Source organism: Anabas testudineus, chromosome 15 (assembly GCF_900324465.2).
Source record: "Anabas testudineus chromosome 15, fAnaTes1.2, whole genome shotgun sequence".
Lineage (NCBI taxonomy): Eukaryota > Metazoa > Chordata > Actinopteri > Anabantiformes > Anabantidae > Anabas > Anabas testudineus.
In genome coordinates, this window is record NC_046624.1 from 1,776,898 (window position 1) to 1,796,004 (window position 19,107).

The 19,107-nt window shown below is 39.6% G+C and overlaps 1 protein-coding gene across 1 annotated transcript; it reads right to left on the bottom strand.

Moving 5' to 3' along the window:
• Positions 1 to 1,852: 1,852 nt before the first annotated feature.
• Positions 1,853 to 19,028, bottom strand: nt5c2a (5'-nucleotidase, cytosolic IIa). The gene is made up of 18 exons (XM_026354671.1): positions 18,972 to 19,028; positions 17,420 to 17,535; positions 11,189 to 11,262; positions 10,504 to 10,621; positions 10,255 to 10,350; positions 9,759 to 9,850; positions 8,718 to 8,775; positions 8,438 to 8,531; positions 8,263 to 8,316; positions 7,990 to 8,073; positions 7,765 to 7,806; positions 7,490 to 7,597; positions 7,270 to 7,336; positions 6,722 to 6,892; positions 5,559 to 5,610; positions 5,358 to 5,418; positions 4,800 to 4,976; positions 1,853 to 4,673 (listed from the first exon to the last, which is right to left on the bottom strand). The coding sequence occupies exons 2-18, from the start codon at positions 17,518 to 17,520 to the stop codon at positions 4,428 to 4,430; spliced, it is 1,695 nt and encodes a 564-aa protein (XP_026210456.1). The 5' UTR covers positions 17,521 to 17,535; positions 18,972 to 19,028; the 3' UTR covers positions 1,853 to 4,427.
• Between the last annotated feature and the right edge of the window lie 79 nt (positions 19,029 to 19,107).

Here is a 19,107-nt window from a genome sequence, read left to right on the forward strand (position 1 = left end):
TCATTAGTGTAAGGACTTCAATTTGACGCTCATGACAAGAAACAAAGTTGTTTAATTAGAAGTAGAGAACCTCAAATGAACTGAGGCTCTACACACACTTCAAGAGGAGCCCTTATTTTTCCAAAGCACCCATTTGTTAATAGTTGACAAATGAATTGTAAGGAAGTGCTTTTCATTGGCTGCAACTCAAGATCAGACTTGCGTTGAAGAGCAAAGGGACAAGGTTATCTGCGGCGTGAAGGCCAAACATCTGCTTGACCCTGACAGTGTCCCTGAGGCTGTGCTGCTGAGTCTTGTTGCATAATGTTGCACATGTCCCACACTGATATATTCAGAGCTTGCTGCCAATGAGCTGCTTCAGGGCTCCAGAGCTGGATACAATAAGATGATGATTATTGTTTCAGTGGTGTCTGCTGCCTCTTTCTCCACCTTATTAGGGTTTTGTCATAGCTGATAAATTCCTCACTGGGTCTGTGAGACTAAGTAAAAACGAAACTTCCGCTAACCACCTTAGGCTACCTGACCTTAGGTATTTGTCTTTGCTGATCCTTAATGTTCTGCATGCTGTCAGGCCATTTTCAGTTTTATGAAACATTAATGTTGACAACACATCATCTTATCAAAACCCTGAGGTCTGTGAGGATACAGGTCCAGGGCCTGTATCCTGGACTACGTATCCCACTAAGGGGACAAACAGCATTCTTCCAAAATATTCCCCTATCTGGTGTTTTGATGTTGGTGGTGCCCAACAGGTTGCTCCATATCCCCAATGTCCCCAGTGTCCAAGGCAGATACAAAACAATCCAATTGTATGCGATAATGTACATTCCACTAGGGGTCGCTAGTTGTGACTCTCCTCAGTGTTTTGGAGCTATAATCATCTCAGGTTAGGACAGGACTCTCTCCCTCCCTTTCCAGGATAAGGTGACATGAAAGCTAATCAAATGATGTTTACAGTAATTGCTGTTTAAGGGCAGGGTCAAATATGCTCCACTCTGGTTTACTCACTCTGGTTTACTCACTCTGGTTTACTTTTGGTTCTCAGCATTTAAACAACAAGGAGTCCTGCAGCCGATGGTGAAGTCCCCCAGAGCTCTAACTGCAACATCATAGAGGTACAAGAGATATTAAGACAGAACAAATAGTGTGAGTTCTCCAGAACGCTGGAACAACCTGTCTTCCAATTACCTGAAAAAATCTACTGAACTGGTGGTATCTGAAAAAAAATGATTTGTGTTTTTTCTTCTCTTTATTGTAATTTAAATGAAGATAATTGAAAAATAGTCATGGCATCTGAACATTTAGTAACTTTATGTCCTGTGATTTTGACTTTTCAAAAGATTTAAGTGCAGAGAAATATGCCGAAGAGTTCTGTTTTTAGCAGGTTTTTGCAGCGAGGTTGCTAAGTGTGCAGGGGTGGGTGGGTCATTTGACCACCGTGGAACCACTCAGCTCAAAGGTTCAGCCTGGGATCTTTTAAGGTAAAAACGTTTGCTGGCAGGACACAGTGGATGGGAGGGATTGTAGACCTGGAGTTCAGGTAGGTAGGTGCTGTTAAGTTGACCACTTTGAAGACAATGGTAAGGGCTTAGAACCTGATGTGGGCAGCTACAGGAAGCCAGTGCAGAGATCTGAGACGTGGTCTAACACGCATCCTTTTTGGTTGAACAAACGAGACGTGCTGCTGCATTTTGGAACATCTGCTGGGGTTTGATAGTGTAAGCTGGTAACCCCATTAGTAACACACTGCAGTAGTCGAGATAAGATATGACCAGTGGCTGCACAATGAATAGTAACGAGTTAGTGGAGTAAAAACCACATATTAACCACAAATCAAAACTCAGCTACAGAATCAGATCAGAATATTTATTACAAACATCAGAGTTAAGTGTAATCTTCAAACACTGTTCAAAACAAAGGCAACATTGGAAAAAATTTAACACATGCATTAACTGGAGCTGATATAAAATAACATTACTCAGTATTTGTGAGGTACAACACGGCTGAGAAAAGGTCCAACCTTTTTCATGCGAGTACAGATAGATAGCAGGAAAGTTTGAAATTAACTTTAAAAATACGGCTCTTCGGTCCAACTTTCTGTGAGAGGCAGAATCACACATTCTGTACGAGAAGGCTGGGTTCAGCCTTGAGTGGCTCAGAGATTGTCAGGGCTCACAGTGTGCCTCATTAAACGGATTAATAACTTTAAACAGGTCCTGTTAAATCATACACACTTTAAAAATCAGGGCAGCAACATAAAACAACATAATGTGTTACATATAATAATATAATACAAAAAACAAACAAACAAAAAAAAACTATGATATCAGCAGTACAGTTTACTGAAACATGCGTTTGCATCGTCACCGTGTTGACAGCACTTGTGGTGACATCAGTGCAGATAGAGACAGGCTCACAGTGAGGCAGCAGTAGCAGCAGGAACAGCAGAGTTTATGCATGTTTAGAGCAGACAGCAGCTTCACCTGTCTATGGAAGACTATTACTGCCAGGAATTATACAGGATACACACAGCATGCAAATATTAATCAGGAGCCAATCGACACTAAGTCAAACCTTAGAAGAATTTTAAAATGGAAAGGACACAAAGCTATTTTTAAACCATTTTTTTCCAATCTACTACTTAGATATTAAGTCACAATATTGAAACAGTGACTTAATACTTTGATTAACCTTATAATTAAGAATTCAATGATGACATGATAAGTCTAACGCTTGACTAAAGAGAAATGATACAAACTTATAATTAGAATTCTAACTCTGACTTCTAACTTCTAAAATTAGTTTAATATTATATTTATCCCTATGATATAATTTACATCTTGACTTAACTCAAAATGTTGAGATTTAATTGTTTAAAGGGGCAGTGGGTAAGGTTTAGTGGCGTCTAGTGGTGAGGTTGCAGACAGTAACCATATGAAAGGTGTGTGCTAGAGAGGGTCTAATAGTTTCCAGGTGGATTTTCACTTCTGCGTTCTGGAAAAAAGTCAACATATGTGGGTTACACTCACAGACATTCACATACGTGGACCCCCAAAAAGAAAGATGAGCCCTATTTTTACACAGTGTCACTGTGTCACTAAAGTCAAGTCTGAAATTCCCCCTTTCGAAGCAGTGTTTGGTTTGACTGCTCTGCCTACTGTAGAAATATGGCAAACTTTGTGAATGGATCCACTTCCTGTGTAGATGTAAAAGACTTATTCTAAAGTGAGAAAAACACGACAACTCTTATTTTCAGCTAATTACACACTGATGAAAACATAACTATGAATACTATACAATAGACCCCTGTAAATGTTACACACTGCACCTTTAACCTTTAACTAAAGTCTAATGGTATTTTGTAATATGAACCTGTCATGTTATTGTTATCATTCTTTAATTTAATTCAGTGGTTTATTTCTCCTGCCAGAAATAGGCTTCTGTGCTTTTCACCTGTCATGCTTCCGATGAAAACATTCAGCTTTCATGTTCAGAAGACATTCTCCCTCAGTGTCTCATCTCAAATCAAAGTGAGTAAGGCAGTAACTGTCCTCTGTACAGGGCAGTAATATATCTACATTATGTCTTGCAGCAGGACTACCTGACAGTAAGGTCTTTCTGATTCTGCAGAATATGAGAAATATGGTCTGCTTACACAACAGTGTGAGGGGAAGTACTGGTTAAGTAAGTGCAGCAGGCTGTGAGCATGTGATATGATGTTGGCAATTTCCTGCTGACTTCACCTCACCACGGCACAAACTACCCTTCTGGAGTGTTCAGTCTTAAAACACAAACTGCTCGTCACTTTTCTTTATGTGAAACCTGACCCTCACATGTGATGAAGTGCTGAGCAGCACATAATCACATTTGTACATTCAACCAGTATTCTTTGGAAGTGGGAAAATAATGACACCTTGAAAGATTTTCAGTATCAAAAAGCATATGGAGTTTTTGAGGTCCACTGTCCCTTTAAGCTAAAGTTCACTTCTTTGCCTCAGTGTTGTGCAGGTTTTACAGTTTCAAGGTTTGAAGTGCAGTACAGGAATAAGCGGCAGACAGTGAACTGTTTACAGTACAAATCAGTAAATGCATCCAGGGCTGCGGCTCCTGATTAAGTCAATGAAGCCCAAACAAAAGCAGAGAAACACAGCCAGCACAACAACATGCTGCTGTTCCACCCCAGTGAGGTACTTCTTCTCTTTTACTGTACACAATAAATCCCATGTCAATATCACCATCTTACTTTATAATTCTTATTAACCTGTAACAGGTATTGTTTGCAGGGTTGTAGGAACTTGAATCTACAGTCCCCAGACCAGATCCAAGACTGGCAGACAGTGTGGCTGCTCCACCTGTGAGAAAAATCACTTCAAATTTTAAACAAAATCAACTGGATGTTAAAGAGAGGACTTAACTTCTCCCTCCATCTATTCCTCCTCCTCCTCCTCCTCTTCCTCCTCTTCATCATCATCCTCATCATGGCAGTGGGTGATCTCCTGGGGAGCCTGCGGAAAGAAGTGGGGGGGCTGGATCTCGCTGATAGAACGGGTCAGCTGGTGCCGTTTGCACTCCATCTCTTTGAAGTCGACATCATGGCGGTTCCGTGTGGCCAGCGGAGACTCTGTGTCGATGATGCTGACGTGAGCGTGCTCCACTGTCGACTCGTGAGGCATCTGCAAGGAAGAATTTTTGTTACCATGGTAAATCACACACACACACACACACACACACACACACACACACACACACACACACACACACACACACACACACACACACACAAGCTGTGTGAGTCTCACCAGAACATGGGCAGCTCTGAACAGATAGCTGAAGGGGTAGTACAGCAGGTTGATGAAGGAGGCGGCATACAGGTCAGCGTAGCGCATCACTTGGGAGGCAAACAGGGTCTGACGGGAGCCACTGCGAAACAGACTTCCCATCATGCCATAGCACATGTCCATGTCATGGGTCACTTTCTGTTAAGGACAGAGAGGCACAACTTTTTATTCACTGAAATTTGTCCTCAATTTAGACGCTGCCACTAGAGGATGGAGTGAAGTGGACGTTTGTGCCAGACGGAGTGATATTTCCTCCATGTATTTCTAAGATATGGCACAGTTGAGAATGGGACATACATGGAAACAGCATTTTTGTACACTAAAATATAATACTTGAGTCAACAAAGTGGACATTTGCTCCAAATGTAACCAAATTTCCTTAAGGTATTCTTAACATATTAGATGGGATTGATGTACAACCAGAAAACATAATGCATAATGCTCATGGTCACCAAACAGCAGCTGTAAAGAAAATAACAGTAATCTAACTTTAATGTATTTAAATAATATGTGTTGTACCTTAATCCGTCTTTGCAGGGAGCTGATGTCCGGCCTCTCATTGCTACTACTGTCCAGATGCCTGAGGACAAATTACATCGATTGAAATCCAGGGTATGTGCAGGAGATGTAGCTGTTTTTCACTACATTTTCTAAATGTATTTAAAGTAACTGAAACAATGCTTGATAAGCCACAACAAGCCTTAAGAAACAGGAACTCACTTATAAAGCTCTGCCAGGAAGCAGTCCAGAGACTGAAGTTCTTCAAATATGGCTGAAAAACAAAACCTAGCATTAGTACATCACATCACATTCCTGATGTGTTTAGTAACCAGACAGTCTCAAAATATGACAACAGACCTGTATTTTTTTGCCAGTGTATCTGCCATTGACCTGAGTGTCAGTCAATTATTCCACAGTAACACTGATGCATTGGTAAAATACACACCAATGGAAACAGCTTTTCTGTAAAACATGCTGATGCATAAGGCTTATTCTTATTATTCTTACTCTAACTACCCAAACAAACATTTTGTACAGAACCTATCTGCAACACTGAACTAGTGCTGAGAACGTTAGCTGGGCTTAGAGCATTGTGAGACTGGTTACTGAGGATTGTTGTTGCCGCTACTAATAGAAGTTTAATGAAGCCAGATAATTTGATACACTTTCATTTCATTACAACAGTGAAATTATCAAGTTGTATGTCAGCTTCAGAAAGTAGTCAGACTCTTTCACTTTTTGCACACTAAAAAGTAAGCTATATGTTCAATTTGCTTGATGCAAGAGAGAATGAGTGTTATGTTCCTTTAATCTTGACATTTTGTTGCTGTAGTTCATCAAATTGATTATTAGCCTCGAGATCTTAATAAATAAGGGCCTTTGTGTTGCAGATTTCTCACGTCTCATTCGCTCTGGAGCAGGATTTTTTCTAGAACTCTTCTGTATTTGGTTGCATTCATCTATCCCTCAACTGTGCCCAGTCTCATAGCCACTGAGACCCTAAGTAACACTCTGCCATGTAACTGGAATTTACTTTAACCTTGTTTGAAGAAAAAAAAAACAGTCCTGGTGGTTCCAGACATTTCATATTTATTAAGTCTCTCAGAGTTTTAGAAATGGTTTAATAAGCTTGTCCTGATTAGTGCCTCAACACAAAATGTTATTGTGGAGCTCTGCTTAGAGTTCTGTGGTCTTTGTGGATTGGTTTGTGATCTGACATGCAGTGTGACTTGTGAGACCTTTCTCCTTCTTTCTCCATTCTCAAAATCCATATTGTATATTGTGGCAGGAATATTAATATACAGGAGACTCCAGACTTGTGGTTCTGTCTTCCCAAAACACAAGAACCATTGAACCCCTAATATTCGTGTGTCCAGACTCACAGCTTTTGTCAGTCCACACATGCAGCTCCTGGGCCAGCTCAGGTATCACCAGGAAAGTCCTCCAACCTTGACGTTTCTTGGATTTGAGAATGTCCCCAAAAATGTGGTCTCCGATGTAGACAATGTCTTTTCCTTTAGCGCCCAGCAAGTCACACACAATGTCAGAAGAACCTGGACAAATTATATTTTGGTACATTCAGACACGTATTAAAACGTATAGTATACAGTATAAAAGCACAATGGTTTTAAATATATTGTACATCAGGCTCTGTGTGACTAGTACAGAGCAGTAAATCCTTCAGCACCGTAGTCACATGAGCACACAAGATGATAGATTACAAGCTCGTGAAACTAGAGAGCTGTCCACAATTAAATTTAAATTTAAGAGTTTTCACAACTCAGTAGATCATTTAGTCCTGTGTTACACAACTAATTCATAGAGATGTTTACTACTGGCTTAAACTCAGTTGCTACTCCTTTCCCGTAAAAATCATGTTAATGATGAAATAAAAAATGATGAAATAAAATCAACAAGTTTTCTTATTTACCTCCAGAGTAAACAATACCATGTTGGAGAGGTCCAGTGTACGTGCCGATCTTTAGCCGACCTGTGGTCTGAGAGAAACCAAAACTTCGTCACACTCTTATACAGCATTTATGTCTTTCTGGTTCACCAACAAAACCTTTTAAACTGCACTCAGATAGAAGTGTGTGTGGTATTTGAGTTTGGTATTTTTGTTTGTGCAGGCTTCCGAAGAACACACTCACAGTGTCAACCTGCCGCAGCACTGTTCCCTCTCCGAAGAACACAGGCTTTCGGGCGTCCACCAGGATGAGGTCAAAGTATGACTGCCAGGGCCGGTGTGGGGTACCCGGCTGACACACACACACACACACACACACACACACACACACACACACACACACACACACACACACACACACACACACACACACACACACACACACCATTGTCATCATTTAGAATTCAGCTTTTCATTAATTCACTTAATATGATAACATTATCAAGTCATCAGTATTACCTTTGGTCCATGAGGAAAGTCAAACAGGTAGGTCATAATTTTCTGTAAGAAGACAGGAAATATTGTGGTCCACAACGTGACTAACAGCCTACTATACCACCACATTATTAGCCTGTTCACAGTGCTACCACGCTGAATTAGATTTATCAGGAAATGATGATGCTTTACACAGAAACAGGACAATAAGCATTAATTTACAAGCCCAATCATTAACATTCAGCTCACCTCTGTGTATTTGTAATCACTGTTGGTGGCCAGAAATACTTTGGCTACTTCGTTCATGCGACTGAGGAGGAGAGGGAGCTTTGGCTTGAAGGAAAAACAAAACAGCAAATATCAACACAGACAAAGTGAACAGCAAAGAAACTCAGACTGACTTAAAATGTCTTATGCCACTAGCACAGTAATAAAGTACTCAACAAACCCAACTATAAGACAAAAGAAACAATCAAAGAAAAAGTTAACTTGACATATATTGTAGCTGTTGTACATACTTACATCCTTTACCACATACTTCTCCAGGTTTTCAACGGTTTTCTCTTTTAAGGAGCCCTGTAGGACGAGTAAAAGAGTGGGCTGAAGGCTGTGGATGAATGGATTGCTGACTGCCGTTGTCTGGAAGGTTTTATGTAAAAATAAATAAATAAAAAGGAAGGCGTGGCGGGGTATTTACCTTGAAATGAACCCAGTCCACGGCGTCTCGGACATCCTGGAACATGCTCTTGTAGGACATGAACAAGTCGCCATCTTTAAACCCAGTCTCACAACTACAAAGCCCATACACCATGTTAAAATTAGAAAACTTGAAGTTGTGAAGGCAAAAAAAAAAAAACTACCTCACTGAAACTCTGAACAGTGCTGCATCATCAAATAGACTCTCATTTAGAACTGCAGCCAGTTTCACTTCCCACAGACAGACTAGTGTATTGTTTGAAACAGTGAGAATGCAATACCTTGTGTATCTGGAGCAGTTACTGAAGAAATCAACCAGGCATGCAAATAGGTAGGTTTCTGATGAAAAACACAGTGCGACTTACTGTAGAGCACAATATTAACAACCACCAAAAACACGTCCAGTTTAAGCACATTACTCTTCTTCATATACAGTGGCAAGAATGTGAACCTTTTGGAATTTCATGGTTTTCATGGTCTGCATTCATTTGTCATAAGATGTGTTTTGAGCTTCCTCTAAGTCAAGAGTATTAACAAATATAATGTGCCTAAAATACTGACACAAAAATTCTGATCTTTCATGTCTTTATTGTGAATAACTATACAAACCTCATAATGCTGGTGGAAAAAATATGTGAACCCTGAGAATTACTTACTGGTTGCCCCCCACCATATATCAATAACCTCAACCAGGCACTTGAGGTAGCTTCTTGTAGCTGTGGATCAGACATTCAGGAGGATTTTTTTATTCCATTCTTCCTTCAGAACTGTTTAGATCTGTTATATTCTTTAGACGTCTCATGTTGGCTCTGTTAAAGTCATTCCATAGCATCTCTTTTGGGTTGAGGTCTGGGCTCGGACTTGGTTATTACAAAAGGTGGATTTTGTTTTTCTGAAGCCATTCTGTTGTGTGTTTTCTGTCATTGTCCTGTTTCACCACCCAATTTCTACAGAGTTTCAGCTCACATATAGACATTCTCACATTATGCTGAAGAGCTTTTTGATACACTTGGGAATTCATCTTCCCCCAATCACTGCTTCCACACTTAATCCTCTTGACTTAGAGGAAGCTCAGATCACATTTTATGACATATTAATACAGAAAACCATGAAATTCTAAAAGGTTCACATACTTTTTCTTTCCACTGTACAAGAAAAATAGCATCCTTAATTATGCTCAGCTCACCAGCAATACTCAACAATACTAAAATGTTATATTTATCATTAGTAAATATACATAGTCCTGTTCCCAAAGTCAGCTGACACTTTTTTCTATTCATAAAATCATAAAACTCTGTACTTGTGCAAATGTTTTTTCTTACCAGGCAGGTTGAAGAGCGTATTAAGGATGTAGAAGCGGTCTGTGTCTCCACGCTGAATGAATTTGTTGGGGTACATCTCTCTGATATCAGGTCTGAGAAGAGTATTCACAGGAAAATAATTATACAACTATCGGCGGTCAGACAAGTGTTCACTGTCAAATCTGCTATCACCAGCATGACATATATGGTTTATAGGAGACATGCTGCAGCATCTATTGGATGGACTGCCACTGAATTTCTGACATACGTTTATATATTCTGTAATAACTTTAGTGATCTTATGACTTTTTATCAGGCACCATCAGCAGATCAAAATCCCTGTGTAGGAGCCAAAGGGGCTGATTAGTATTAGACTTTGCTCCTATATCCTCTGTGTCCAAATACCTGCAAAACTAAAGACACCAAGACCTGTGAAAGGTCTAACAATATGCACAACTGCCTATCTCTTTAGAGACGTTGACTATGTTAAAAGTTCAGTGAGAATAGAGCATCTCACCCTCTCAAGAAGTTGAACCCGTGCACACACACCAGAATGTTTCCATAGGCGTCCACTTTGAGCAGGTTGCCATACATCGTGTCAAACACCAGACCTCTGAAAAGAAACAGATAAAGGTGAGAGGGGAAAGAAAATCAGAGGCACAAAGCAAAAACGCAGATAGGAGAGTGACAGTTTGTTTCACTGGTGTTCAGTGAATCAGGTGAGCCTTCAAACTGATTTCAAAAAGGAGGTGATCTGTGAACCAGCCTGGTGGGGAAGGTGGGGTCGTAGACAAAGTTGAGCAGCTCTTGCGGATATCCAATGGACACCAGGCGCTCCACTGTTAGGTCAAAGCCCAGCGACTCATACTCAGGAGATTTATACACTGTACAGACAGACAAGAAGTTTAAAACAAACAATGCACCATTATGGTCATTATGGTCAAGATTGTGCTTTCACATTGGTGTACACTTTGGAAGACATTATTGTGAATTCAATTTGGACTTAAGGGTGATTTCTTTTATGGGATGATCTTATTTCTTGATATGACATGAGTCTTATAGAATCAATTTTCCTTAAGGACAATAAAGTTGATGTTGCTCTAACTCTTTTGCACACTACAGCTGCCTCCTCCCGTTTTGTGTGTCTTCACATTCTTCACTGCCTTTAGGCCAGAAACATCTCCACACACAGCTGGACGGCAGCAGCTTGAGTTACAGTGGGTGCTCCACAGCTGCTATTTAACAGCAATATTAGAAGAGCAACTGTGCTTCAGGGACTGTAGATAAAGACTGACCCATTTAAAGGGTCTCCCAAAAGTCAAGGGAATTTCTCTAATGTTTGGTCAATTAAAAAAATGGGCAAAGTTGTCAGGCAAAACAGATTCTGGTCTCAGCAGTTTGAGCTTTGTATGTTATCCAGGCTGATACCAGAAGCCTCAAAGTGCACTTACCTGCCAGAGTGTAATCCATATCAAAACCGAAACACTTGATCTTCTCCATGGCCAAGCTTCGGTTGACAAACACTCTGGAAAGGGAGAACAGTACATGGGCAATTAATATTTGAATGCTTGGACTTCCTACAACACACCACTAATTAGTAACATAGTGGTAGTGATAGCAGACACAGCATCCTGATGGACATTTCTACTGTAATAAAGCAAGCTAGAGCTACATGAGGTTAAAAAACCAAACAAAGCAACATTTTTTCAGTGTGACTGAGCAACACTTCCTATACTGTAGGTCATGTTGCTGAATAGGACGCAGTGTTGAGTCACTTACAGTACATAAAACATAACCACAACCACAACAGACACGCAGTCCTATTGGTTATTTATACAGTGATCAACTCATCTTGATTAAGAACCTCTCAGCTTAAAATTGTGAGAAAAAAAAAACTATCAAACTCAAACATCGGAATAAGGTGCAATATGCTACATAAAACCAAAAAATAATTTTAGTTAGGAAGCATACACTCAGGTGATTATTAGGCACAGTAAATACTCACTATATTTACATATGTACTAGATGCAGTGTGGAGGCTGCCAGTGATGCACAGTTTGCAGAAATAATATAGAGACAGTAAAACAAAACAAAAATAACACAAAAACAGACAACAGGGAGACTAAGTTAGTATGTACAGTAATATTAGTACATGAAGTAGTTAACTTTATGCTCATTGGGAGTTCAGTTGTGTTATGCCATACATAGACCTCTCTTCCTATTATTTAGAAATGATTACCTCTATTATAGGACTACTGAATTTAACTGCATTTGTCTCATTTAGGATAAATTATATTTGAATTGGTTTTGCTGCCACTAATCACTATTTTCTTTATCAACTGACCTACATACTTCTCTCAATTAATGTATTGCAGATTCAGATTACCATTATAGACAATCCCCTTCAAAGGTGCTGGAGTAGCAAGGCCAATTCATTTGTGTTTGGTGTACACTGAAGATATTTCGGTTTAAGACCAAAAGATGAATATGGGTTTTATCTGGTTGTCTATGAAAGAAAAGTAAGCCATTTTAGGTCTGAGAAAATAAGGAAAAAGTATCAAAGGCCCTTCACAAACATTTGGAATAGCCGATACAACAATTTGGAATTATATGAAAAAGAAAGAAACCACTGGTGGACTGAGAAAGATACACAGAACAGGTCAACCAAGCAAAATAGCAACAGCTGATGACACAAGCCATGTTATTCAATTCGATTCAATTCAATTTTATTTGTATAGTGCCAAATCACAACAGAAGTCATCTCAAGGCACTTCACAGTGTAAGGTTTAAGACCTTACAAAATATAACTGTATACAGAATTATATAGAAAACCTAACAATCCCACTACCAGCACTAAGCGACAGTGGAGAGGAAAAACTCCCTTTAGAGGAAGAAACCTCTAGCAGAACTAGGCTCATGGTGAGTGGCCATCTGCCTCGACCGGTTGGGGTGAATGGAAAGGGAAGAGAGAAAAGAACAGCAGGCAACAAAAACAACAACAAGCAGCAAAAACACTGGGCAGGTTGGTAGGGCCAGTAACTGGACGTTGGAGATTTACAGCTTAAAGGCCGAGGATACCTGCAGAAGAGAACAGATAGGGAGACAGAGAGGAGGAGGCACAACTACGGGAGAGAGGAGACATAAAGTTAATGACATGCAATGGTAGCATTTGAATGGATAGATGAGAGGAAAGAAGTGGAAAGGAGAGGAGCTTAGTGTCAGTAGAGGTCCCACACCAGACTAGTTTATAGTAGCAGCATAACTCAGAAATTGTCCAGAGTCACCAGGAGCCAATGGTTTCTTCTAAGGTTTTTATGAAAAAAGAATGTTTTAAAGATGTTCTTAAAATTTTTAAATCTTACATTTAAGATGTCTTAAAATGTAGTGAGGGTGTCTGCCTCCGAGCCTTGAACTGGGAGCTGGTTCCACAGGAGAGACGCTCCTGACTATGGGCCCAGATTGATACTGATATAAACTTATATGTAGTGAGAAAGTTTTCAACTCATTCGGATCTTAGGAGCAACGGAGAGTCTGGCTTGGAGGCTTTGGGGAGTATGGAACTATGATAGTAATTAAAGATAGCAGTCTGAAGTAACAATGATGTAAGTTTTACGGCAACACTTCGAGACAGGATGCTCCTAATTTTAGTAATATTCCTCAGGTGGAAGAAGACGGCCCTGCGATGACCAGGGTGTACAGGTCACCAGTTCATCACAGGTGTAGCTAACATCTTGCCCGGTGTTAGCTGGGATAGCTGGGAAGAAGGCGGTTCTAGAGATTTATTTTATGTATGATGTAAATTAGATATAGCAAGCAAGTAAAACCACAAAACAATCAGTGACATCACCAACAACCTCAACAGAGCACGGGTGAGGGTATCACAATGCACCACTGGCACAAGATTTCAAGAGCAGAAATACAGAGGCCATACCACGAGATGCAAACACCTCATCAGCAGAAAGAATGAGAAAGCCAGGTTAAAATTAGCAAAAAATGACAGAGATAAGCCACAGGAGTTTGGGAACAAAGTTTTGTGGATTGATGAGACAAAGATTAACCAATATGATGGATGGACAAAAGTGTGAAAGAAGAAAGGATCATAATTCAAACTACTTGGGGGGAGTTTCATTATGCAGTAAGAAAATGTTCCACAATGTTGCCAAATCAACAAAGGATTTCAGAGGTAAAAAGCTGAACATGACTTTCACCTACTGAAGAGGAGGGGAGAGAAGGGAGAAAGGGAGAAACCCCACAGAAAAACCATAACACTAATGAAGGCTGCAGTAAAGCCTGGGTATTGATGACAAAACCAACAGTTTGGTGATGTCAATGAGTTCAACTACCTGCTCTGTAAATTCTGGCCATCAGGTACAAAATGTGATATCCTCTATGTCGTTTAAAGTATCTAACATCACATAAAAGTTAAATTCTAAACTTTTGTTTAATCTTTTGACCTTAAGTGTCTTTAGAGTACAGCAACACAAAGTAATTGGACTTGCTGTTGCAAAACCTTTGCTTGCTGAACTGTAATAATTAAGCCATCTTGGACCTAATTGGATGTAGATGCAACTGTGCAATCACTGCAGGATCAACATATCGCCTCATACTACCAGTAGTGACACTGATCATAGACAAATTCTAAACTAGTGACAACTGTCAGAAACGATGAGGAGGGAAAAAACATCAATGGCCTCCACCTGTCAAACCATTCCTGTTTTGGCGATCATCTCATTGTTGCCCCTCTAGTGCCCCTGATTTCATTAACACCAAAGCAGCTGAATCAACTCCTAATATCCCAGAAGTATAACTAACTTGATGCTATACTCCAAGTAAAAAGTTATTTTGTAAGCAGTGTATAAATACATCTGGAAGGTCTGAATACTGGTCAATCAGTAACCTGGGCAAAAACTACACCATGGAGACACAAAAATACGCCAAGCAGCTCTGTCAAATGATTAAGACTGTATGTCGGGAGCTGGATACAAGGACATTTCCAATTCATTAAATACATTCAGTTTTAGTTTCATAAAGCTGGTTTTACAGTACATCATAAAGAAATGGAAGGAATATGACACAGCTGCAAATATACCTAAAGCAGTCTCAAAAGCTGCGGAGAGCTATGCTTCTTGTCACCAAGCCCGGAAGGTTTGTGAAGGTAGAAGGCAAAATGAATGGAGCACAATGTTGGGAAATCCTGAAGTAAAACCTGGTCTACAAGTGATGTGGAACATCTGTAAAGATTTGCTTTACAGCAGGGCAATGACCCTGAGCATGCAGTCAAAGTTCCTAACAAATGTTTGAAAAACCACATTAATGTTGTGGAGTGGCTGGACAAACCTACTGAGAATTTGGAATGAATACTTTTATAGGCACTGTACATCTTCATGGAATCGGTGCCAAGCAGTGAGTCACACCAAACGTAACTTTCACATGAGAGGAGATATAAAAAAAATAAACAAAAAACCCTAAGGTCCTAAACCACATCATCTTGCATCTTTTACATGGCTGACTTCTATGCAGAAATACAGATTATACAGTGTAAACATATAATCTGTGACTCTGCTCATACTCCACACTGGTTTTGAGTTTCCTTTCAGATATTGGGGTGTGACATCAAGTTAACAAGAACAGATGGGGATTAAAGAAAAGATGCAAGAACAAGGGAAATGCAGAGAGGAGTTTACAACAAGATATCACAATGACCACCAGCTTGCGTCTCCACAGGGAAAAACCTAACTCACAATCTGTGTCAGTATGGATGGAGTTCCATGGGAGTTGGATGGAGAATCAATTCACATTATGGACATCAAAACCAAGGAGTAATTTAGTCAGTAGTTGCAGTTGGTTTCAACATCAAAAGGATGGCATACCTCATTGCAGGATGGTTTTGAGCCAGATCCCTTGGAAAGCTTTGTAATAAAGAATACACGTAACATTACCACTGAACTCATGGCTGCTGTTCTTACCACTCATGTCGTGCTACACAGCCCTGCTGTACTGTCTTAATTGCCTTACGTTCCCTGGTATCTAATATTCACACATAAATACATAAATATCAACATAAACACATTCAAAGCATTTTTCCAGTAGATTTCATGGGACCAATTTTCGATAGGTTAAAAGGTATCCAGTGGACTTTTTTTGACAACTGGTGTTGCTACAGAGTAATGTTTTGATAAGTCCTTGTTTCATTGGTAGTTTTGCCGTTTTGCTGGGCCCTGGACGCACATGGATGCCTGCCCCTCTAGAAAATCAGCAAGAAATTAAGGAGTCCAAGTAAACAAGTAGCTGGAGCATCCATTATGAAGGGCTGGGCATTATTTGAAAGTTTCTGTATTAAAATGAAAGAAAATACCAAACTGTTACTTATGTTAATAACTTACTTGACAATTGTAAGCTTGTTTTTGACCAAATCCTTCAAGGGCTGGTATGATGGAAAACAAAAATCCCCATCCATCCTATTTAGATGTACAATATTTGCTTCTGTCCCCTCCTGCCTTTTTCCACATTTTGTTATGTTACAGCCTTATTCCAAATTGAATTAAATTAATTATATTCCTCAAAACTTTACAAGACATACCCCATAAGGACAATGTGAAAGATTTTTTTTTTAATCTTTGCAAATTTATGTAAAACAAAACATCTCTGGAGAGATCTGAAAATGGCTGTGTACTGACGCTCCCCATCCAACATGATGGAGCTTGAGAGGTACTGCAAAGAAGAATGGAAAAAATTGCCCAAAGATGTGTGCAAAGCTTGTAGCATCACATCAATTGTGAATACTTTACTACTGTTTTGTACTTTTAATAAATTTGCAAAGATTTCGACATCTTTCACAGCATTCTGCGCTATTTTTTGTAACATAAGATAATGCAGAAAAAGCGTGTAAATACTTTCTAAATGCACTGCAATATAAAATGTCTTTAATTACCGCCTCATGAGCAGGCTGAATGTATGCATGTCACCACATAGTATTCACACAGTATTATGTAGTAGCAGTTCAAGTTCCATGCTCAGCCCTATTTACAAGCTTAACATACACAGATGCCCAACTAAATCAGAGATTAAAGCAATGAATATAAGCGCAGCTTGTCGAGTACAGAATTGAGTGGTCGCAGACCCATTAGAGTACCTTAGAGTAGTTCTTGTCCACATTAGTTAGTTGCTAAAGCTACACTGTACACTCACAGTAATCAGATTTTTACCATTAACATAGACAATGTTAATAACATTAATGTCATTAACACACTAGAACTGACTTTTGGATTTTGTGACAGACAAAATGAATTCTGGCTCCATGGGTCCAACAACAATCAACTAAAACTAACTCATATAGGAAGTTAATTTGAACTGGCACTTTTTTATTAATGCAAAACAGCAAACATATGAAACATACAACAAACAGAACACAAAACTGTATCTGAGCCGAAAGATGTGCAGAATTACTGTAATTGTTTTTTATGCCATTTATCGATCTAATATCCCTATTTAAGAATAGCTTTTGAATGATTAATGGGTAAAACTGATCTAGAGTAGAGTATCTTAAAACTGCGGTGTATGTTAACTTGTATTTGTACAGTAGCTCATTAATCTGTAGCATTTCCATTGTAGTACCAGACTGGGACACTATTATAACCCACTAGGTTTGTGTGAGGAACAAAAGGGCTTTGATGTACACGTACCTATGATGAGCTTCACGTCGATACTTCTTCATGGCCACTCCATCCATGTTGGCTGGTAGGTCGGCATAGTTCTGCAGACGGTCGCTCCATGAAGTCGTCATCTTGAACCGTTAAAACTGTTTGTGGGAAGCCAAAGCCACAAACACAGAATCAGTCAGGTTGTGTGACTCTAGTCTTTATATAGGTATAAGCAATGATTAAGTATTAAGATTTGCTAATAAAGTGTAAAGTGATGAGAAACTAAAATAATAGGTTTACAGTTTATGCTTGTCTAAACAATAGTCAGTTAACCATATAAACACTGAATTAAGTTTTACTTGCTGAAATTATTCCACCTACTCATACTGCATTACTCTCATACTGTCATTAAGAGATTGCTGTAAGCAAAAAAATAAAAATGTCAGGTAATATTGTACTTAAAAGCGGCAACTTTAGATGAACTTATCTGGACTTAATATTGTCTTCAGATAGGTGCTTTAGTTCATTTTTGCAGAGGACTGGGCCCCATCTTACATAGGACGCATCCTTTGGAGGGATCTCTGTATTAATAAGTATGAATCATTACAGTAGAACCTGTTTCAGCATTCATCTAGTCAGAGAAAGGATCAAACCATTTGTATTTTCATCTTTCTCTGTCATTTTTCAAGAGGCACCCACATTTTGGCATACAAATGTAACATGATGCTATTTTTTTCCTAAACTAATGTTACTAATGTGAACAGAGCCTGAAGGTCTTATTAAAGGTTTGAAACCAGCTGGGTGTCCTATGTCACAGCACCATGTCAGTCACACATGCTGGCTTTGTAAACAGCAGTGACTTTAGATACTTACTACTGCTTTACATCTATATTGACCTATTGATCTAAACTGACTATGGGCCATAGCATAAACAACACAGCGGGCCATGACATCAAATATAATTACACTTCTAAGTCATTGATGGTGAAACCAGTATCACTAAATTCCCTTTCTGGAGTCGGTGTTTGGATTGTCCATTCCGGGCTACTGTAAAATCATGGTGGCTTCTGTGATAGGAGACCTGCTCCCTACGTAAATATACATAGACTTTAAGCTTCTTTCTTCAACTGTTGTTTTTGTCCCTGTAAATAAAACCGAACGGTTGCTATTTTATTATACACATTTAAGGATACTATATTTCACTTCTGCTAATAGCGCTCTAGAAATCTCACACACTGCACCTGTAACTTCAGCTTAACGTAACAGAAACATGAAGCTAAGCTATAGTTAGCTCTGCTTCCTGTAAAGGGAGCGTATTAGCTAGAGACAACATTAGCATGTCACTGTGCTGCTGCTCCGTTATTAACAGATGACGTTAATAACACGCCTGTTAACCTGCGGCTGCGTTTACTACTGTCTAACAGCTGCCAGCTGCTCGGTAACTTCACATAGCACTACTCAACGTGGAAAGGATGAACGAGTGACTACTGCGGTTGGAGCCGGCCGTCCACTTTATTGAAACACTTCGCACGGTAGTTGTAACATTATAAAACACAACAGACCGACTCCTTGTCCCCAGAGACTCAACACTCACCGTCTCCTCGCCGCTCACTTGATAGAAGAAGAAGTATGGAGCATGCGCACGTCGCAGCTGCTCCTGTTTGCGTTGTTCCACTGTTTTGCTGCCACCTGCTGGACTTTACTTGTAACGTCCCCTGCTATTCAGCAGG